At 34.3% G+C, this 23949-nt stretch overlaps 1 protein-coding gene across 5 annotated transcripts in view; it reads right to left on the bottom strand.

Moving 5' to 3' along the window:
• KPNA1 (karyopherin subunit alpha 1) overlaps window positions 1–23949 on the bottom strand; it is a 54204-nt gene that overhangs the window by 24467 nt on the left and 5788 nt on the right. For 4 of the 5 annotated variants that reach the window (XR_011600063.1, XM_070938382.1, XM_070938381.1 and 1 more), the window contains exons 2-4: window positions 16802–16935; window positions 8313–8420; window positions 6251–6350 (exon numbers count right to left, since the gene is read on the bottom strand). Coding sequence is in view for 4 of the 5 variants with exons in the window: in XM_070938382.1 (XP_070794483.1) it covers window positions 6251–6350; window positions 8313–8420; window positions 16802–16930 (337 nt within the window). In the remaining variant the exon portion in view is untranslated. Of the gene's footprint in view, window positions 1–6250; window positions 6351–8312; window positions 8421–16801; window positions 16936–17782; window positions 17840–23949 lie in introns of those variants that run through there. The other variant, XM_070938383.1, reaches the window with a different exon arrangement.

Genomic DNA, 23949 nt, shown 5'->3' on the forward strand with positions numbered 1-23949 from the left:
GCTCTATTTACAGACCTAATAATTTAGAAGAAAATGTTCTCTAAGGTGCTGGATATTAAGAAGAATTAATTACAGACTTAAAAATTGTAGAAAATTGATTTTAAAGTGATTTAAAATGTTGATATTCACTGGAAATAAATATGGCACGGGAAAAAGCCTAGGAGAGAATAGGAGCTAAGATATTTGTCAATATACTTTTTTATTTTTAATCAGTTAAAGATATGGAGGAGAATGGATTTAAAAATGAATATGAGTAATATATTGTGAATTAATTTAAAGTTAAATAATTGAATAAGAGATGTAGAAATGGAGGAAAACATAAAGCTGGACAATAATTAAAATAAAATGTTATGAATTAGTTAAACAAATGAAGTTAGGAGTGGAGGGAAGCATGATTCTGGAGAACAGTGAAAGTAAAGCTGTGATCTAGTCTTACAAATAAGGTAGGAGTGGAGGAAAGCATCATACTGGAGAACAGTTAAGGCAAAACTAGGAACCAGTTAAAAATAAAAACAAGAGTTAGGAGTGGAGGAAAGCACGGGCTGGAAAACAACCAAAGTAAAGTGAACCAGCCATTAGAGTTAGGAGTGGATGGAAGCATACGCTAGGTAACAGTTAAAGCAAAACTGTGAACTAGCCAAAAAATAAAAAGTTAGGAGTGGAGGAAAATATACCTGGAGAGCAGCTGAAATATAGTTGTGAATCAGTTAAAAATAGAGGTTGGAGTGGAGGGAAGCATTGCTGGGAAGCAACTATTTGAGTTGCGAACCAGTTTCATAATAGATTTAGGAGAATTGAAGGAGATAACGCTGGTATGCAGTTAAAATTATACTGTGAACCAGCTCAAATAAGTAAGGTCAGGAGTGGAGGAAAGCATCGCTGGAAAGCAACAGATTAAGTTGCGAACCAGCCAAAAAATAAACTCAGGAGGAAGTGGAGGAGACAATAATGGAGAATAGTTAAGCCAAACTGTGAACCAGTTAAATAAATAGAGATAGAAGTGACGGAAAACACTATCGGGAAATAGCTATTATGAATCAGTTAAATATTAGATTTTAAAATAAAGTATTTTGGGAGTGACAAATTTTAGATGGAAATGTTGATTGACTTAGAAACAATTAAGAGAGGAGGAAAATATTCTTTGTCAAGATTATGGATACTAATTGCCATTTAAAAGAGGTACAATATAGACTCGATGTAATGTGTCTTAGAAATGAGGAATATATATGAAATATTGATTGTTAAAATGACAAAGATTTGGAATGATGTCTATTTGGAAATAATTGTTTAGAATTTAGGGTGACATAGTGGAATGTTCAAAATCTAAATGTTTAGAATAAGATTTCTTTTTCTTTCTTTCTTTCTTTTCTTTTTTTAAAGAAGTAAATGGATAAAAATTGGAACAAAATTGGTTGAGGGAATGTGAGTTATTGTATTTACTTGATACCGGATTAAATCCTTGCTCTAAAAAGATGTATTTTATGTTTTATGTTTTAAAAAATAAAAAAAAACTTTTTTAAAAAAAGTAGAGTCATTGTAAGAATGGAAAACTAGTCTTCACCCCTCTGCTCAATGTCACGGTCCCTCCTCCTATCTAATGATGACAACAAATATGCAAACAAGTGTGTGGAACCAGGTATGGTTGGAACATCAATAGTCTCAAAACTGTAATTTAGCTATCTGAATGGTTCTGGAAACAGAAGTGTTTGCTGAACAATTCTTTGACTTCCACAACGAAAGAGGAGGAAGAAAAGGACAATTTTAAAAAAGCAGCACATAGGAATAATACAACAGGTGACTCTAGGAGAAATATGCTTCCCAATTTCTACTTCAATAAGAGAAAGCAACAAAAAGGAATTTTTGTTATATAGTGCAAATACAGAGACAGAAGATACACAGCTGAAATTCAGCAATTCTATTTGTGATCTATGTTTCATTCTACAAGACACTTTTCCGTTTATAAGTTTTCTTCAATTTAATGTTAGTGGATTAGCTTTCAATGTACTTAACTGTAACTACCAATAATCTAGCTTTTTTCCCCTAAATATCTGCATCTTTATTTTAATCTGCAGCCTCTTAACCTGTTCAACAGTTTTTCTCAGAAATGTGACTTGACTCTACTCCCTAACACAGAAAAGTAAGATGCCAAAAAGCATCTTTTTATGTGGCATTTTGAAATGTTTTCAATATTTTGTATTTTAAGTCTAACTTTTCCTTATGTTGATTTTAATTTATTTCTGTGCCATTTGTCTTGAGTATCTTTGGAAACAGATAGGAAATATTAAATAAATGAATAGTAAATACTCTAAATTTCAACTGAACAAATCTAGTAATAATGTAGAGAACATCTGAGTTAAAATAAGTGGGTCAACAAATAAAAACTACTATTGTTGGTGTCAATTACTGTTTGCCCACATAAGGAAAAGACGCTGCAAGTGTATCTAAAACCAAATTGCAAATATTTTTTAAAAGGAGGGGGAGGGGTTTAATCATCCAAATCAACCACTGAGAAAAACTCTGTCAAGTATAGTTCTAACCAGATTTCTGACTTGTGTCAAATTACTCCTTCAGAGGGTGATGGAAGGTCAGCTATTCTTAGCATGATTCTAATAAAAATATTAATATTCAATTAAATTTGACTATAGTCAAAAACATACTTTAAACCTTAAAATGTAGATTTTAATAAATTTAGAGCAATAATCAAGAGGATCCTGTGGCAGAACACTCTTGTGGGAAAAGGAGATTAAGACACATAAGAGTTTCTTTAAAAGGAGATACTAAAAGCACTATCACAAACAATTCCAGTGAATAAAAAATGGGAGGGCATAAAAAGAAGCCCATGTGACAATTAAAAAGCATAGTGCTATTGAAAACTAAAGTTCAGAGTTTGTGAAAGATGCTGAGGATAAAGATGAATGCATTGAGCATAGAATTATAAGAATCAGTATTAGGGCCTAATACTTTTTGTTATTTTTAACAATTACTTGATTTAGAAGGTAGCAGTAATGCTTATTCATTCTGTAGATGGCTTAAAACTGGATCGGATAGTTAATATCCTTACTAGAAAGAGAAATTATGATGATGTAGCTGCAAAAATGACAAATACAACTTTACTCTGGATCAACAGAATTATAACTTTTAAATCATTCTGCATTGGTCTAACCATCCCAAATACTGTGTTTCATTCTGGACCCTACATTTTAAGGATTCAGGAGAATTGGATTCAGGATTCAAAAGAACTGGAACATGTTCATGGAAAAGTGATGAGGATGATCAAGGGACCAAAATCTAAATTCTGTGAAGAGGGTTGAAGGAATTATGCAAAATCAAGTCTTAAGGACAGAATATTTAGAAGAGAATAGGAAAGCCCTGTTCAAATATCTCATGCAGAAGGTATTCTTTGTTGTTGCAGAATCCAAATAGAACCATGGATTTAAATTGCAGGAAGGCAAATTTCAATTAAATTATAAAAGTGTTCTAATTGTAACAGTAATTCAGCAGGTGAAAAAATGGGAGTTTTGACAAATTGTAGACATAATTAAAAAAAGAAACATGATAAAATAAGCAGTAGCAACTGGTTATATTTAATATGCTAGTGATCAGATATTAAACATTGCCTTTAAGTATTAATAAAGACCAAGAGTAGCATTTAGATCTTCATCTTGTGTTGAAGAATTAAGAAAAATATTACATAAATATTTTAAAGAAGGTTATGTGAGGGTGCATGTGAGAGGATATAGGAAAACTACAAAGATGTTGTCAGTGATCTACAAAACAAGAACCCAACAGCAAAGATGCTATGCGAAATCTACTTGAAGCAAACAAATCCTTGAAATTCCATGAAGATCCTTTTCCTTCAGTGGGTAGAGGGAAATCCTCTTCTGGGTTGCTCCTCCCATTCAGACTGATAGGCATGAGTAAAGATTTTGCATGCTCCTACTGTGGAAGGAAGCAGCCCTTCCCCTTCAGTTTTTGAGATAAACTCCTTCAGAATATAGAAGGATGTAAAATAAAAGGTAAATAGGAACAGGTGTTTTCCTCTACTGGGTGAGTATTCACTTGAAAGAGATAGATGCAGTTTATGCCCATCAAGGTGGCAACTTTTTTCTCCCTCCTTGGTTGCTTCATTTGTTACATAGAGGACCCGTGTGGTAGGTAGTCTCCTTTGCCATTGGGGGAAATGGGCCATGAGGATTGGGTGGGGATAGGTCTGCCAAGGTTACCTGGTGCATCCAATGGCAGAAGTCCAGATGAAACGCCGATCACTTGGTCGTGGGAGATGGGGGATTGGCTGCTCGTTGTCTCTAGGCTTAGTCCCTTCCTACCCCATGGTCTCTCAGCTCTTCATGGGGATTGAGGGAGTTCTGTTCACCTGCAGAGGTGGCACAAGTGGAATCTATTGACTCAGTTGTTGAGCCAAGAACTGCTCCTGGGATAGTCTGTGGAAGGGAGGCTGCTGCCGAGGGGTAGGGGGAAGATTTTAGGAAGACCGGTACCTTTTCAAATCAGAGACACACTGTATGTTTTGATCCTCCTCTTAGGGCGAGTGGAGAAGAGCAACCCAGGTAAGAAAATTTCCTCCACTGTGGAACACTTGATCCGTAGATGCACAGTTTTACAAAACTGAATAAACTCTAATTTTGTAGAGAAAGAGCAGAGGAGAGCAGACTTCATCTACAGAAAAATCTTCATATTTAACTTCTATGGACAGCTTATGCACTACTTCATTCTGTTTTCCGACTTTGCGCTTTCTACGACCTCATCATCCAAAAGTATCGTGTAGTTAATTATGAAGAGTATACATGTATATGAATGAATGATGAATGGAACAGGAAATTAAAATATATTATTATTATTTAGAATTATAATAAGCTCATGTCATCCAGCTGCTTTTCCTATATATAAATATTTATCCATAAAAGTTATATAAAATATGAATTATTTTACATTGTGTTCTAAATTTCTTTCCTCTACAACCTTTTTGGTGTGGTGGGTATTATCTGGCATTCTGAAAACCCACTGCAAGTTTAGCTGCAAAATGATTACCGAGTGGGCATAAAGCTGGAAAGAGTTGTAGAGCAATGTAGTGATTAGGACCTAAAGGGCAAAATATTTTGGGATATACATGGAACACCTGTTAGGAATTCCTAACTATATGTAGCTTTTCTTAAGACTCTATTCCTGCTGTGCCAGCCACAAAAGACCAAGAAAAAAATGCAGCTGCTTTAAATTATTTGAGTCTGGTGCAATGCACATATCTATGAATGCTCTGGATTACGTTCTGAATTCACATCATTGTATAGCTTTAAGGCATCGATTTACCAGAATGCTAACCACAAACCCTCACCCTCCACCAAGCCGTGATAGATAGATAGATAGATAGATAGATAGATAGATAGATAGATAGATAATTTTATTTCTATACTGCCCCTCTCCCGAAGGACTCGGAGTGGTGCACAGCCAAGTAAAAAACACAATACAAATCCCAATTAAATTTAAAGACTATTAAAATTATTACATTTACGGCCAAGTTTCGTTAAAAACCCAAACATTTAAAACTCCGAATTTAAAACTACTTTACAAAGATAGCCCTGCCTGTCGGAAGAGCAGGGTCTTGAGGGCACAGCGAAAAACTCGGAGGTCAGAGATTGTACGTATTTCCGGGGGCAGTTCGTTCCAAAGGGCAGGAGCTCCCACAGAGAAGGCTCTCCCGCTGGGTGTCGCCAGCCGACATAGTTTGGCCGACGGCACCCTGAGGAGTCCCTCTCCGTGGGAGCAAACTGGTCGGTGGGAGGCTATCGGTGGCAGAAGGCGGACTCATAAGTACCCAGGTCCTGAGCCATGGAGCGCTTTAAAGGTGGTAACCAACGCCTTGAATGACCTCTATTTACCTTTGTCTATTTTCTGGACATGAAACAGATATACAGGGGAGCAAGCATTAATCTTGTATTTTTCTAGGAGAATTTAGGGATCATAGGAATTCTCAGAAATAATGAAATAGTTGCACATTTGCTCTACATTTGCAAGATGCCATCCATCCAATGTTTTTAATTATTTTTTTTTAATGTAGGAAGTTGAATGGGAATGAGCCTGATGAGCATCCAGGGAGGTTTCTTTGGCACTGGTACTCCTCGGCTCCTTACCTGGCATCCTGTTAATGTGTAATAACTGCTAATAATAGGACAACTTTGATGAAAACCCACAAGACATCCCTAGGAGCAGCAACTTTCTCTAGTACTCTTGCACTCACCTTTTGAAAGAAGTTTTCGGAACTTTTGGGTAGCTGAGAGTTGCTGTTCTGGACTATTGGAAAAGATCATCTCAGTCATGTCGGAAGTGATCACTGCATTCTATAATTCCAAATGGAAAAAAATTACCTAAAAACATGGCTTCAAAATTCAAACAATTAAATTAATTCATTTAAATTAATTACATTTAACAACTGTGGCAAGAAAGGTCATAAAATGGGGCAAAACTCACTTAACAACAGAAATGTTGGGCTCAATTGTGGCTATAAATCAAAAAATACCTGTACAACCTAATACAGGTAGTCCTCAACTTACAACAGTTCATTTAGTGACCATTCAAAGTTACAGCACTGAAAAGTGACTTATGACCATTTTGATCTGGTTCAAACTAACAAAGTCCCTCTAAGGAACAAATAATTTTTTGGGATGAAGAGGGCTGTTGGCTTTATGCTGAACACACTCAGGGACAAAAGCTTGAGAGAAAACAGATCTCAGGTTAAAATGATTTGGCAGTCAGGCTTTTAGAACATGTAGGTTCTACAAAAGGAATCTATGCGTTTCAGATGAGTTAGAAATGTTGGCTTTTTGATCAGAACAGATCTGAAAGGAAGTTTGCCTGGAAAAGGAAGGTGTAAGGTTTGCCTTTTCCAGCCTCTAAGCACTAAGAGGCCATTACATGTTGTTCATGTGTTGATCAAGATTCAGCATAAATTTATTACTGAATAACTAAATATTAACTAAAATATCCTTCAGAGAGAAACTAGAATGGTAACTAGCATTGGTATGGATAATTACAGAATGCTTACTGGGCATTACTTCCAAATCAACACATTGTTTCTCCTAAATTAGGTCTCTGTCTATTTTATATTTACTTCTTATATCAATTTATATAACCATCCATCTCATAATTGCAATTCTCTGTTGTACACATAGGATTAAAACCAGACAATACCAAAAACACTTAGTGAGGAAAGAATGGCAGCCAAAAAAACCCCCAACTCAAATAATGAATTGCTTAGTTCCAGAGAGCGCCAGTTTGGTGTAGTGATAAGACATCAGGTTGCAAGCTCAGATACCATGAGTTCTAATTTACATTTTAGGCACAAAGCCAGCTCTCAGCCCTAGGAAGCAAGTAAGGGCAAATCACTGCTAAAAATCTTGCCAAGAAAACTGCAAGGACTTGTCCAGAATCAGGCACAACTGAATGGAAGAAAAAAAGTTCTGAAGAAACATGCAACAGAAAATCAATTTATTTCAGTTTCAGTTTTAATCAGGGGTGTAAAAAAATATCTGCCATTGATTTTGTTAGAAGCAATATCTGCTTGAAAGAAGATCTAAGACAACAGCTAGCAAGAATGAAGTTCAATAGTTCAATTGGTGGCTCAGCAGACTAAAAGCATTGTGATTAACACCAGCTGTCTGCAATTACTGTAAGTTCAAATCTCACTAGGCTCAAGGTTGACTCAGTCTTCCATCCTTTCTAAGGTAGGTAAAATGAGGACCCAGTTTGTGGGGGCAATAAGCTGACTTTGTATAAATATACAAAAGTATGAAGGCTATTGCTAACGCATTGTAAGCCGCCCTGAGTCTCCGGAGAAGGGCGGCATATAAATCAATTTTTTTAAAAAAATTCTCCCTTTAAATAATCAGATATAGCTTGAAAATGATGTTAGGCTAGGATTTTCCCCCCAGCATTGCGAATATCCTGCATAAATACTGTAACTTAAAGGTTTCCAGAGAGATTGTTTCTCCTATATAGAACAGAATTATTATCTACAAGAGGCTTGAAACTACTGAAAAGAGAGCTTATAAATACGATAACACATTTATAATGCATAGCCCAACTGTTATCTATCTGATTTCCACCCCCAAGGCAAGAATGCAGCATGCTTATTAAATATACTTAATTTGAGAATGTTCAAGCAATTAGTAGATATCTTAATTCCAGAGAATTGTGTTTTGCTTTACAGCTTTAGAAATGATCAATAATGAAATTATTACAATGGCTGGTCACACAGTCAGCCAGATGTTCAGACTGGATTTGGCATTTTATTATGGACTTACAGATGTCATTTCCATGTTATTCATTTGAGTTTCATGGAAACCACCATCTGACATAACTTCCTCTTCTGTCTCTTCATCAGCTGTGGCAACATTTCTACGTTTAAATAACTAGAAGAGAAATGCAATGATATTAAAATTAAAAGTATGTAATTTAGAGAATAAAACAATTCACAATTTATCAAACAATTATAAGGTCCTAGACCCTATAACTTCGTCAGTAATGTCTGGGAAAAAAATGCTGGGAGGGACACAAAATAATATAACTGTTGGAGAAAATGGAGATTATACAATCAGCTATATACAATGGATATATAAAGTCTACACATCTCTGTTAAAGTGCCAGATTTTTGAGATGTAAAAAAAACAAACCAAGATAAATCACTTCAGATTTTTTTCCAGCTTTAACATAACAGAAAAGCTGTACTATCCAATTGAAAAACAAATTGAAATCTTTTAGGGAGAAATATAAAAAACATACAGTAACATGGTCACATAAAGATGCATAACCTTAAACTAATACCTTATTGAAGCATTTTTGATTTTATGACAGCACTCAATCTTTTGGGGTAGGAGCCTGGCACATCTTGCCCTCAGAATCTCTGCCCATTCTTCCTTGCAAAAGTGCTCAAATCTGACAAGATTTCAAGGACGTCTCCTGAGCTTTTCAGGTCGTCCCCAGATTTTTAATTGGATTCCGGTCTGGATCCTTTCAAAACTTTGATCTTCTTGTGATGAAGCCATTATTTTGTTGACTTAGAGGTATGCTTTGATTTGTTGTCAGGTTGAAAAGTGAAATTCCTCTTCATTGTCAGCATCAGAGGCCTGAAGGTTTTATGCCAAAATTGAGTGATATTTGGAACTGTTCCTAATTCCCTCCATCTTGACTAAAGACCCAGTTCCAGCTGAAGAAAAATAGCCCCAAAGCATAATACTGTATGGTATACTTTGATGCTCAGTGTTGTTTTTGTGCCAAACATACTTTTTGGAATTATGGCCAGAAAATTCAACCTTGGTCCGATTAGATCACGGGTGTCAAACTCAATAGCATAATGTGTTATATTGTGACTGTTTGCCTTTGTGGAGCCAGGGCCTGCGCGTGACGTATCTGACCTGTGGGCACCAGTTTGACAGGCCTGCATTAGACTATAATATTTTCCCACATGCTTTTGTCAGACTTGACATAAGTTTTTGCAACAATTTTGTTTTTCCTTGTAAGAAAAGCTTCTGTCTTGCCAGCCTACTCTACAGCCGAGACATATGAAAAATACAGTAGATTGTTGTCACATGAGATACACAACCAGCACTTGCCATAACTTCCTGTAATTTCTTTAATGTTGCTGTAGGGCCTCTTAGCAGCCTCTCGACCAGTTTTGTTTTTTCATCAATTTTGGAGGAAGGTCCAGTTCTTGGTAATGTCACTGTTGTGCCCTATTTTCTCAACTGCTGATGACTGTCTTCACTGTATTCCATGATATATCTAATGCCTTGGAAATTTTTTGTACTGTTTTCCTGACTGATACCTTCCAATAATAAAATCCCTTTAATGCTCTATAACTTCTTTACAGACCATGGCTTTTGCTGTAAGAGGCAACTGAGTAAACGTCAGAAAAATCCAGCAACAGGTGGATATGAGCTTGATCAGAGTTACTTTAATTGATGGCATGTACTACTATTTAACATCAGTATGAATGTGATTGGTTAAATCAGAACATAGCCATATCCCTACTTATGAGGGCGTGCACACTTATGCAACCACGTTATTGTAAATTTTTATTATTTTTATCCCTAAAAGATTCCAGTTTTTCAGATGAATTATGCAGCTTATATGTTGTATTAAAGATTGAAAAAAATCTGATGCAATTTATCTTTGTCTGATTTTTTTAACATATCAAAAATCTGGCATTTTAACAGGGATGTGTAGACTTTCTATATCCATTGTATACTGTGGAATAGAGTATAAATTGAGGCAAAATACAAAAATTGTGCAATAATTGAAAAAGCCTATCCCTCCCCAACTTTCAGCTGTCATGTCTATCTTTACTAGCTGAAAGACTGGATATTCTTCTGTACATCCGTAACAGAATGACTAAAGGCTACTAATATCCTTCAACCTAAAGTAATGGTCTCTGAATTTCAGTCCAATTTAAGTGGGATGTAAAAGTATGTATAGTGGAGCAGGATCATCCAGTTCCCTTTACAGCAGCTATAAAACATGAAATACTAGCCTTTCCAGAAGATTATCAACTAGATCAAGTTTCCAAACTTTCTTAGTTGCTGGCTTTCTTAGTTTATTTACTTTGGGAGTCACAGAGCTAGATATTGAAAGGGCCTCACAGCTCCTTATTAAACTCCTATTTATTTCACATATTTTAAAATAATCAGTGACATATTTTCTGTAAGTTGGAGAGGAGGTAATAGTAGACATAAACTGACATCCTACTAATTTTTTTGGCCTTGGGTGAACCGAAAGAGATTTTCTGAATTTCAATAGTTTCCAGGAGCAGAATACTCAACATATTTTACGTTATTTCATATAGAATATAAAGTGAGTTCTTTTAAATTACTGCAACACAACTATCTTAGAAAGTTCATATAAAACATTATGAATGGAACTCTTTTATCCAGCACTTGAAACCAAAGAACACCAAAAGCATATCCAAAAGTTCGTATTTTTTTCTTCTGAATTATTTCACAAGAACATAATTACACATTTAAGAAATATAATTTTCTAAGTAATAGGGAAGAAAAATATTTATTATGTTCAATGAACAATATATAATGAAATGTATTCCAATCTAATACATGGGAAGGGAAAATTTATATAACACATAACAAAATTTAGATATACTTTGAATAACAGAACCATATCCTTTTAAAAGTAAAAATTATAAACAGAGCAGTAAGAATGACCAGATTTCTTTAAATGTGGTGTTATCCACTATGAATGTGTGCCAGCCTAAAAGAGGCATTGTAATAAATGTATTTTATCGTTTTTGTTAGCCCTTTCGTCATATGAGCAAAGCCTTTTGCCAAATGGGATGCCCTTTTATCTCCCTTCTAAGACTACTGTGGGGTGGCCATTGAATTGAGCTAAGGAAAATGCCTTCTTATACTATACTTGTGATTTGGTAATTATTTGGCAGGATGAAGAGGCTAGTCAAAAATATATCCTTGGGAAGAAATGCTAGGTTTAATTGGCTAGCAATATACTCAATTCATTGTCTCAAAGCTGCTGCTCCATCCTCAATGTTTGAATATGCAGGGCTGATTTAAGGAAATTCTAGGATAAATCAAAATTATCAATAAAAATCCAGGGCCAGACTTAAAGGAGTAGTATGTAAAAATTTTGGCTCAGTATGTAAAAATGTGAAAGCAAGTGTTGGTCTTAATTATATTGCCAGCCTCACAGAAAAAAACTGCATTTGAGACACAGCAAGGAGCTTGGAATGTTCCTTAGAAATTTAATTTGAATGCTTTCTCAAAACAAGGAATCGTACAAGCTTAGTTGGACACAAAAAAACAGCTGAGCTCTAACACTTGGAGTATACAAGTAATAATTAATGCCTCTTTAATATGTAAGAATGATAGCAATGCTGCAGTAACTATCTCAACTTTTATTATTTTATTTATTATCTGTGCTATATATTCTCTATGCATTTTCTGTGAGATCACAGCATGAAAGACTATGCTTATGCCTTGAAACTTATTTAATGTTTGATGTGTCCTTTGTCCCTTTTTATTTTTTTTTATTTTTTTTCTTCTATGTTGAATGTTGTTTGGAATGTGGGAGATTGGTGCTGGGATCTGGGCACAGAAAGGAAGAGGAGGGGAAAGGATTAAAAAAGTTACAGTTTAAATGGGTTTAATAAAAATAATGACATGGAATGTGAAGGGTACAGGGAATCAGATCAAGAGAAGACGATTGGAACTTAAAATTAAAAGAGATCTACCAGATATATTATTTTTGCAAGAAACCCATCAGAAATCTGAAGACTCAAATAAAATGTATATAAAGGGTATGCAAATTTATGAAAAATCTTTTGGAACTTCAAAAGCTAGAGGAATTGCAACATTGATATCAGATAGGGTATATTTTGAAAAAGAAAAAGTAATTGTGGATGAAGAAGGAAGATATGTAATAATTGTGGGAAATAATGAGGAAAAAGTGACACTGGTTAATTTATATCTACCGAATGAGAAGCAAAAAGAATTTCTTGAGAAAATAACTAAAATTTTGGAAATTGAAAGTGTAGGGAAAGTAATTGTGGCTCGGGATTTTAATTTAATTAGAGATAAAATAGATAGTACTAACCTCACTCGTTGTGGAGGAGCAAATAAAATGGGGACCTTAAATAAACGGATATTTCAAAACGGCGTGGTGGATGCTTGGAGAGAAGTGAAAGGAACTGAAAGAGTGTACACTTTTTACTCTAAAATACATAATACATATTCAAGAATTGACTATATCTTAGTTTCTAAAGATTTGTTGAATAATGTGGATAAGATAGATGTGGGAATTTTTAAGGATTCTGATCATGCAGAAGTTACGATGGAAATAGATTTTAATTTTGAGAAAAAAGGAAGTTGTTGGAGATATGATGAAAAACTATAAAAATGAGGAGGATAAAAAATGGATATTTAAAAAATGGGAAGAATGTTGGAGATTGAATGATAATGGAGAGGTTAAATTTGAAATTGTTTGGGATGCGATGAAAGCAGTGTTTAGAGGGGAAAGTATCAAGTTATCAAGCAGAAAATATAAAAATTATAAAAATAAAATTGAAAAAGATAAAAGCCAGATTAAGGAATTGGAGAATCAATTTTTGCTTACTAAAGAAAATTTTTTTTTGGAGGAACTAAATTTGCTAAAAAATAAATTGATAGAAGAAGATATAGAATTGGTAAAAAAGAATATGAGATATTTAAATAGGAATTTTTTTGAATTTAGCAATAAAAACTCTAAGCTATTGGCAAGGATGGCGAAAAATAAAAGAGAGAAGAGAGAAATTGGAGCCTTGATAGATGATAAGGGTATAAGATGTTATAAAAAATTAGAAAAATGTGAAGTGGTCAGGAACTTTTTTCAAAATTTATATTCGAAAAAATTAATTGATCGGGAAAAACTGAGAAGTTATTTAGAAAAACATGTTGTGAAAATTGACCAAACATATAAAGACTTGATGGAAGAAGATATAACACAAGACGAGATTAATGGAGTAATACAAAAAATAAAATTAGGGAAAGCTCTAGGTGAAGATGGATTACCTGCTGAGTTTTATAAAGAATTTAAGGAAATAATAATACCAAAATTGCAAAAACTATTTAATGGAATTTTACATGGTGGAGAAGTTCCGTTGTCATGGAACAGAACAGTGATATCTATAATCCCTAAACCAGATAAAGACTTAGAAAGGATTGAATCCTATCGGCCCATCTCCTTAATTAATCAAGATGCAAAGATATTTACCGCCATTATAAGTAATAGATTAAGTAGATTTATAGACAGATATATAAATTATAACCAAGTAGGCTTTGTGAAGGGTAGATACATGAGTGATATTGTCAGAAGAGTATTAAATATTATAGATGTTGCTGAATATAATGCTGATAAAATAGGTATAGTATCATTAGATATTTTTAAAGCTTTTGACTCTGTACAATGGGAAACTATTAAAACAATTGTTGAGGTACTAGGTTTTGGTAATAAGTTTATACATGTTATTTCAAAACTGTATCAAAAAAGTAGTGCAAGAGTGAAGGTGAACGGAAGGCTGACAGAAGAGATAAGATTGGAAGCAGGTACGAGACAAGGATGTCCCCTGTCTCCAACATTATTTTTATTAGTTATGGAAATTTTGACTAAAATGATAGAAAAAGATGAAGAATTGGAAGGGTATAAGGGATATAAGATAAATCTGTATGCGGATGATACTTTGATTATTTTGAAAGATATAGAGAAAGATTTGAAAAAGATACATAAGCATTTGGAAGAATTTGAGGAAATGACAGGTTTGAAAATAAATTGGTCAAAATCTGAACTATTAATGAATAATAATGGTAAGGAGTGGGAGAATATGCAAGAACAATTTGGGATAAGGATTAAAAAAACACTGAAATATTTGGGCATAACACTTTCACTCAAAGTTAAAGAAATGAAAAAACTAAATTATGATGGGGTGATGAATGAAATTGAGAAAAAGATAGATAAATATAAAATGATAAAGTTGTCTTGGTTTGGTAGAATTGCAATGTGTAAGATGATGTTGTTGCCAAAGTTTAATTTTTTATTTGAGATGTTACCGTTAAACTTGACAGAGAAAGATATTGAAGGATATCAGAAGAAATTCGATAAATTTTGCAATGGTGGGAAAAGACCTAGATTAGTGAAGAAAATGTGGTATCAAAATCAAAAGGAAGGTGGATTAGGAATCCCCAAACTACTCAATTATTATTGGGCTTATGCTATTCGGACTGTGGTAAAAATATTTAAAGGTGAAGATAGTCATTGGAGAGATTTAGAATTAAAAGACATCAAGAGATTTGGCTCAACATGGTTTTTAGATAAAGCAAAATCAAAATGTGTAATTAATAGCTATTGGTTAAAGGGACTGAGTAAAATTTGCAATAAATTTGTTAAAATTTTAATTCCAGATATAATTTTCTTAGGGAAGACAATTGAAAATTGGCCGATTAAAACTAATATAAATCGTGATAGGGTAATGGAAGATGAAAATATACAAACTATAATAGATTGGTTAAAAACTTCAGAAAATGAAAGGAGGAAAAAAGAAATCATTGAAAAATTGGGTTTAGGCTGGTTTGAAAAAATACAGATAGAAAAATGGACTAAGAAGGTAAGGGACAATTGTTCGATAAGTAGAAGTAAAACTGAATTTGAACATTTAGTATTCCAAATTATGAAAGATGAAATTGGGCTAAAGGGACTCGTTAGTAAGATATATAAGATTATAAATTTTGATGGAAAACCACAAAGGGTGATGAAGATGAATTGGGAAAAAGAACTTAATATTAAAATATCAGATTTAGATTGGAATGTGAATTGGAAGAGTAGAATTATGAAGACTTTATCTGTAAGGATTAAAGAGCATAATTATAAGGTTGTTTGGAAATGGTATTTGACTCCATTAAGATTGTCATTGATGGATAACAAAATTAGTAAACAATGTTGGAGATGTGATATGGAATTAGGGACTTATGAACATATGTGGTACAAATGTGATAAAAGTTAAAAAGTTTTGGCAACAATTGGAGGAAATGATATTTGAAATGATGGGGAAAGCAATAATATTGAGACCAGAAACTATATTACTGTTGATAATTAAGGAAATAGAACCAACAAAATATGAGAAAGAATTGATTAGAATTATGATTATAATTATAATGGGTAGAATTATAATAGCCAGATATTGGAAATTAGATGTGAATTTTAGAATAGAAGAATGGTATTGTGAAATGTGGAAATTAGCTTTAAACGATAAAATGACATGTGATATTAAAATTAGAAATGGTGACTATAAAGAAGATATTTTCTGGAAAATTTGGAAACCATTTGTGGACTATGCGCTGGGAAAATTGGATGCTTCGGTATCTGTACCCCGAGAACTTGGATTTTGGCGATCATGAGGATATATCCGAAGAACCAAATCTTCCTTTCTTATGTATAGCACAGGGTGAAATATTGTATATGTTGTTTGTAATGTTAGTAATTAAAAAATTTTTAAAAAAAATAAAAAAAAGAAACTGAAATCAAATGAGTCTTAATGATATAGGTTTGTGGGAAATCCATGCTAACTTCAAGTAATCACTGATTTTTTTTCAAATGTTTACAGAACTATCACTATGAACTAGCATCTTCCTAGGTATCAAAGTCAAACTGATTGACCTTTAGTTCCTGGAACATTCTTTCTCTTACTTTTAAAGTCAACGTTTGGCTTCTTTTACTTAACTGGCCTTTCATCATCCAGGAAATTCATAGATATGGCCACTGCCAATAAATTATTTCAATATACCACTTTTAGTAAATAATTATATCATTTTACTGTTTAAATTTCAAAGATTTCTCAACTGTTATCACACATACACACACATAAAAATGTTTTTATTACTTGCCAAAAAGTATGTCTTTCTTAAAATCAATTAAGAATTCCATTAAACCAATTAAAATTTTGGAAAATCCATTGGCTTAAAAAAATTAAAATGCAGGAACATAAAGCATTAGAAAATTTTACAATTAGAGATAATTTTATTCATTACTGAACTTTATTAATAGAGTTTTTCTTAATTATATTTGAAAATGACTTTCTAGGAAGAATATTTTTTGTTCCATTTTCTCCCTTTCTTTTGCTTCTTGATAATTTTCACTAAATATTTTGTGTGTGTGTGTGTGTGTGTACATACGTATGAGTGTATATATACGTATATGCATTTACATGAATATAGCCCTTTCATTTCATAGAATTTCATTCTACCTGCTCCTCTCGTTTTTGCTTCCGCAGTTGAAGGCCCTCTTCTTCCCGACGGCGACGCATTTCATCAGGGTTCAGAGACTTGTTTTTATAACTTTTGAGTCGAAAATTCTCTTTTCCTGACGATGTCATGGTTTCTAAACAGTGAAGTAATTAGAAAGGAAATCTGTATCAAGTGACATGTGACATGAAAAATGTATTATTTAAAATCAATAGTGGAAAGGCTTTGGAGGAATTATCTTGTTTGAGAAAAAAATAACAGTTTGATAAGCTATTTTTATTCTTCTAATATTGGCCTCATTTTGTCTAATTATTAGTAGAGATATTTCTGAGCAACTATATTGCCTTAATAAGAAAAACAAGCAAATTAAACATAATCTCAAAAATAAAAAAGGAGAAGAAAACACAAGCAAACTGGAATAAGTAAGATCTGAAAATAGGTGCAATCAGAATAAATTTACCTGGAAAAATGAACCAACAATCAGTGTGATTTCTTTCTCTTTCTTTAATAAATGGACTAAAGCTACTTTATATCTTTCAAGTTTCTACAACTTCCCTTCTCCTTTGAAGTTCACATAATTTACAGCCCCTACAGATGTAACGTTAAAGAGACACAAACATTTAGGCTTCTGACTTACTATTTTCCCATTTTTATTATTCATTCTTCAATCTTTCTTGACCACCAAGAATCCAACCAAGCTAAAACCAGAGTCAAAAAAAGTCCTACAGAAATAAATTCTTACTGTAAGTACCTAAAAGTAAGATAGTCTTCAACTCAAGCTTTACTTGAATTTCATGGTCATATCATATATGTAATTCTTAAATACTGATCAGTCTTAGTTTACAATTCCAGATAAGATTGGCCCAAAACTTTCACAAGGTAACAATTTCATATATACATAGGAGTTTCCTAACAGGATATGGCTCTTTTTATCTCATGCTTATCTTAGATTTATTTCATCCTGATACAATCAATAAACCAACCTTCTTCAGCAAGTCAACTGTAGATTGGTTACAAATACTGCATATAGTTCTAGGCAAAGCTTTTTAAGAAGAATGTGACAAACAGGAGCATATCCAAAGGAAAGCAGGCAAAGATTAAGTTCAGGAAAGGCAAATCTATTAAATATAGTTGACAGAATAACAGAGTTGGAAGGGACCTTGGAGGTCTTCTATTCTAACCCCCTGCTCAAGCAGGAGAACCTATACCATTTCAGACAAGTGGCTATCCAGTCTCTTCTTAAAAGCCTCCAGCGATGGAGCACCCACAACTTCTGAAGGCAACCTGTTCCACTGGTTGACTGTTCTCACTGTCAGGAAACTTTTCCTTAGTTCTGGGTTGGAGAAACTGGGTATGCTTAATCTGGAGAAAATAGTGGGGAGATATGTTGGCAATCTTCAAAAGCTACTGTGTAGAAAAAAAAAAAGCAGAATTGTTAAGTTCTTCCAGAAGACAAGAAACAATGGCTTAAATTACAAGGAAATTGATTTTTTATGGACATTAGAAAAGATCCCTAATAGTTAAACAGACTGCCTTATCAGGCAGTGGATGTTTAAACAGAGGATGAAGGAAAGCTTTGTACTTCTGTTACCATAGTAACAGAAAGTATTAGAATAATTATTTTGGCAGTCAACCCCAAGCAATGCAGTTGTGAATTACCAGTAGTTTTGTTTTCACTCCTCTTCTAAGTAAGTCTCAGATTAAAATTATTTTAATTTGCATTCTAACCTTTGTTATTACAAAAGCAGCACAGTCTTTAAAAATTATTCTGAGGAGATGTCAGGTGAAATGCCCCCGGACCACAGGTAGTGGCAGTAAAAACTATACTAAACTACTATCTCAAAGCAGAATACTGTATGGGACCAAGGTATGAAGATTTGTAGGGTTTCTGGAAAAGCTTTTTCCCTGTGGGTTTTAGGATTCATTATAAGTATAATCATTCAACAGACAACTTTGGGTCCAGGCGAAACAGCATAAAAATAAATGCCATAAATAACACTAGGAGTAAAACAAAGCTGGAAGAGAAGTATATGAGCAGTCAACATAAGGTAAATGGAAGCAAAGGAAGAACTACGTAAAGAATAAAAGTAGTAAAAATATCCCTGGCGCTACTGGGAATAATAAACACTACCACTAAGATGGAGCTCAGTGCCAAGGTTAAGGAGTTGTAATAATGTAATTTGGCATTTAAATGACTTCAAGAGGAAATAAACCCAGGAACAGGACAGCTCTGTATAAGGAGAAAGTGCTAAGCACAAATAGTAAGATAAAGTCTGTCTCCGAGAAGGATTTCACTGGAAATGTACAGATTGGACTATGTGCTGCTGACTTCTCCCAAGTGGAGGTTTACTTCTCCTTCCAAAGTAGATCCAAGAGGTACCTGACGGACTACATCCCGAAGTTCTAAAGGAGCTGGCAGATGTCATCTCAGAACCACTGTACATCTTTCAAAAATCCTGGAGCACTGGGGAACTACCAGAGGACTAGAAAAGAGCTGATGTTCCCATCTTCAAAAAAGGAAGAAAAACAGACCCAGGAAACTAAAGGCCAATCAGCCTAATATCAATACCCGGGAAGATACTGGAAAAGATAATAAAAAAACAGATCTGCCAACACCTAGAAACGAGTAAAGTAATAACTAGCAGCCAGCACGGGTTTGTTAAAAACTGATCATGCCTAACCAATCTTATTTCATTCTTCAACCTAGTGTCTAAATTAGTAGACTAGCGAAATACTGTGGACATAATATACTTAGACTTCAGCAAGGCATTCGACAAAGTAGACCACAACCTACTTCTTGGTAAGCTAGAAAGCTAGTGGGATAGATAGCATCACCACCAGATGGATTCACAGCTGGCTGACAAACCGTACCCAATGAGTAGTCCTTAGGCCCAGTACTCTTCAATATCTTCATAAACGACTTAGATGAGGGAATAGAAGAGGAACTTACCAAATTTGCAGATGATACTAAGCTGGCAGGAATAGCTAACACCCTAGAAGATAGGCTCAAGTTCCAGATGGATCTTGACAGTCTTGAACACTGGGCCCTATCTAACAAAATGAAATTCAATGAAGAGAAAAGTAAAGTCTTACACTTAGGCAAGAAAAACTGAAAGTACACATATAGACTGGGTGAAACCAGGCTTAATACCAGTAAATGTGAGAGGGATCTTGAATTCTTAGTGGACAACCAGCCTTGGTAAGACCACACCTAGAATACAGCATCCAGTTTTGGTCACCACACTATAAAAAAGATGTTGAGACTCTAGAAAAAGCGCAGAGAAGAGCAACCAGGATGATTAGGGGACTGGAGACTAAAACATATGAAGAACGGTTACAGGAACTGGGCATGGCTTGTCTAGTGAAGAGAAGGACCAGGGGAGACATGATAGCAGTGTTCCAATATTGAGGGGCTGCCACAGAGAGGAAGGGGTCAAGCTATTTTCCAAGGCACCTGAAGGCCAAATAAGGAATAATGGATAGAAACTGATCAAGGAGAGATTCAAACTAGAAATAAGGAAGAATTTTCTGACAGTGAGAACAATCAACCAATGGAACAGCTTACCTTCAGACATTGTGGGAGCTTCATCACTGGAGGCTTTCAAGAAGAGATTGGACTGCCATTTGTCGGAAATGGTGTAAGATACTATCTATGGGAAATGTTTGGCTAGAAAATAAACCAAACTCTGCAATCACTTCTGGCTTGAAATACAGGTAGTTCTTAATTTGTGAATGTAACTAAACCCAGAATTATGGTTATAACTAGTTTTGGTTTATAAGTCAAGGCATCACATGACTGGACCCTATTTTTTGGCATTTTTTTGCAGCGGTCATTAAGCAAGTCAATTTTCTCAATGGGCATTTTTTTGCTGGAACCTTTAAGTAAATGCTGGAAATCAGCAAGAAACATTGCCAGTCATGGTCATGTGATCAGGGGATGCTGCAAATGGCAATAAAGATAAGCCCAAAATATGATCATGTGACTGGGCACAGAGGTGCACTGTCACAATTACAAAAACAGCTTGTAAATAGATTTTTTTGAGGGATCCATTATAACTCTCAACAGTCATTAAGTGATGTAAGTTGAGGACCACCTGTACTCTGCAAAGTTTTTGCAAGCTATTCAGCCACAGCCTTTCTACACTACAATACAGGAAGAAGTGAGTACACTGAAATTAACAGGACAATTTATGAACATATTTTTTTTAAAAAAATTGAAACCAATATCTCTTTTGATACAAATTTCCATCTTTTGTTTCTGAAAACAAAAAACTGCTTTCAATATCAGCAATTCTAAAAATCCTTTATTTCTCAAAATATTTATTTTAATTGAAAACACCCATTTCTGCTGTGGGGAAACAAAAAAAATACAATGACTTCACAATAAGCATTTTCATATTATAGCAAGTTAATCATATAACCTTATTCTTGTAACATTTCTGTACGCTGTACTTTTTCAAATGTATATGCTGCCCATCTCACTAGCAACACTATCATCTCCCCCTTTCGAAAAAGAATAAAAGGCCGAAGAAGGCTTATTTCCTTCTTATTAGGCAAAACTTTATCTAAATTGCTTTTCATTTTGTTACCTAGATCACAAAAAAAGGGTGAGTGTCAGCGTGCATACACAAATGTTTCCAGTCTCAATTAAACTAAGGCTTCAATTTAAGAACCACTCTTGCCAAAGTGAACTTACATAATATTATAAGAACTATTCTTTTGGCTAATCTACCGTATTTGATTACTAATTTCCAGAAACAAGGCCCTTTTGGTTGTGGCACTACAATTGTGCAATTCTTTAAGGAAGATATTTGACTAAATATGTGATGTTAAAGAGACATGACAAAGATGTCCCTTGTAACCTTTATATTTTCTTTTAGTTCCGAAAATATTAAATAAGAGACATAAGATATTTGAAAATAAAGACAATTAAAAATTGAGAGCTTTTGCCATTAACGTGGTTTTGGTATTGCCAGATGGTATAGAACATTTAATGAAGAAGCTGAAGGATTTTGGTAGACTAGCAGGTTTTTAAGGTCAACAAAAAGATCAAGATTTTGGTTAAAAATATAAATACACAAAAGTGATTTTGATGAGAAATACTGGTTTAAAATTGAGAGGGAGGCTAAATACTTAGGGATTATACTAATTAACATGACTTGTATGTTGGTATGTTGTTTCTGAATCATAGAATCAGAACTGGAAGCGACCTTGGACCTTCTAGACTAAGCTTCTACTTCTACAGGAGACCTTATATCATCCTGGTCAAGTGACTGTCTAGTTTATGCTTGAAAACCTCCAGCAATGGAGCACTTATATCTCTGGGAGGAAAGCTGTTCCAATGATTAATTAAAAGTTAACTGTCAGGAAATTTCTCCTTAGTTCTAGATTGGTTCTCTCTTTAACAAGCTTCAACTCATTGCTTCTTATCCTGCCCTCTGGTGCTTTAGATAAGTTGACCTCTTTTTCTCTGTGACAGCTCAAGTATTGGAAGACAGCCATCATGTCACCTAGTTCCTCTCTTCCTTAGACTAGACATACCCAATTCCTGCAGCTGCTCATCATATGCTTTAGCCTCCAGTCCCCTAACAACATTTTTGTTGCTTTCCTCTCCTCTCCTTCCTTCTCCTCTCTTCCCTTCCCCCCCTCCAGAATAACTATGAAGTATGGAATGATATTAACAAAGACCTAGTGAGATAGGGTAAATTACAATCATGTAGAATCTTGGACTTTTTGTTTGAGAAAAATAGAAATGAAGTTTTGATTTTAGCATTCAATGATTAGCTCTGTCATGATGATAAAAATATCGGACGTTGTCTTACCTGAACGTCCTTTCTCGGCGCGCTGCTAGAGAATATGTATTTTTATTATTAGGCATGTTTACTATATATTCTTTTGTTTATTTTAAGTTTAAATAGATGTTATTTTATTACAAAATTGTTATTTTGATTGTTTAAATAATATTTTTATATTGTCTGTGTTTTAACTTAAGAGTAAGAGGTTACTATATAACTGAATCCCCCTTTTAACTTTTCCCCCTTTTGATCCCCTCCATTTTTCCTTTTATTTTGTATTTTATCCTTCTTTGAAATGTAATAAAGTTGATTAATAAAGACATCCAAAAAGCTTCCTTCCCATATATAGATGTATCTTTAATTTTTTTGACCTTGCAAAATGTGTGCTATAATTTTCAAACTGAATTTATTTATTTTGCTGTGTTTTATTTTGAAATCAGCGAAACAATTATCTATGAATAATATAAAGATAGGCAAATGGCAAACCCTTTGAAGTAACCAGCCTTAAGCAAGATATAGCAATAGCAATAGCACTTAGACTTATATACCACTTCACAGTGCTTTTGCAGCCCTCTCTAAGCGGTTTACAGAGTCAGCATATTGCCTTCAACAATCTGGGTTCTCATTTTACCCACCTCAGAAGGATGGAAGGCTGAGTCAACCTTGAGACTGGTGAGATTCGATCTGCCAAACTGCAGGCAGCCGGCTGTCAGTCGCCTGCAGTACTGCACTCTAACCACTGCGCCACCGCACACTTCCCTCACACTAACATTTTGTAAAGTACCCCTTTCAAATATTAAATAACTTGCTATGCCAAACCATTTCCAATGGTAGTCAAAACCCATTGAGACTAATGTGGCAAGGTAAGCTATCTGGGTAATCAATATCCCATACACTTTTTCCAACCACTCTTAAGATACTGGGGAGCTCCTTATTAGCATGCTTACAGCCAACTAAATGTATTAATATATATGTTTAATCAGCTTCTGAGCCATCATATTTAATTCTCAGGTGGAAGAAAAAATATGATTTATTATCTTCCTCAATTATTGATGAGGATCGAAAGATTAAATATAGGGACTAAATGGCACTGGAAATATTTGTCTATGACAAATATGAGCACAGAAAAAAATGATCCAACATAAATGGATATGTTGAGGTCCTGTTGTTTTCAAATGACTTCACTTCTGCTGGTTAATAAAGCAAAAATAAAATGGATAGCTGGTATCAGAAATCTGCTATATTAATTTTCCACTCAGCTTTACTTAGGCTGGGAGCCACATAAACTGAAGAGGGTTCTAGAGTGAGATCTAATAGATACTTGACTTGGGCTAGGAATTAGTCTGATGTAAACC

The sequence above is a fragment of the Pituophis catenifer genome, unplaced genomic scaffold (genome assembly GCF_029215685.1).
Source record: "Pituophis catenifer annectens isolate HBS135680 unplaced genomic scaffold, rPitCat1.0.hap2 SCAF_2, whole genome shotgun sequence".
Taxonomy (NCBI): Eukaryota; Metazoa; Chordata; class Lepidosauria; order Squamata; family Colubridae; genus Pituophis; species Pituophis catenifer.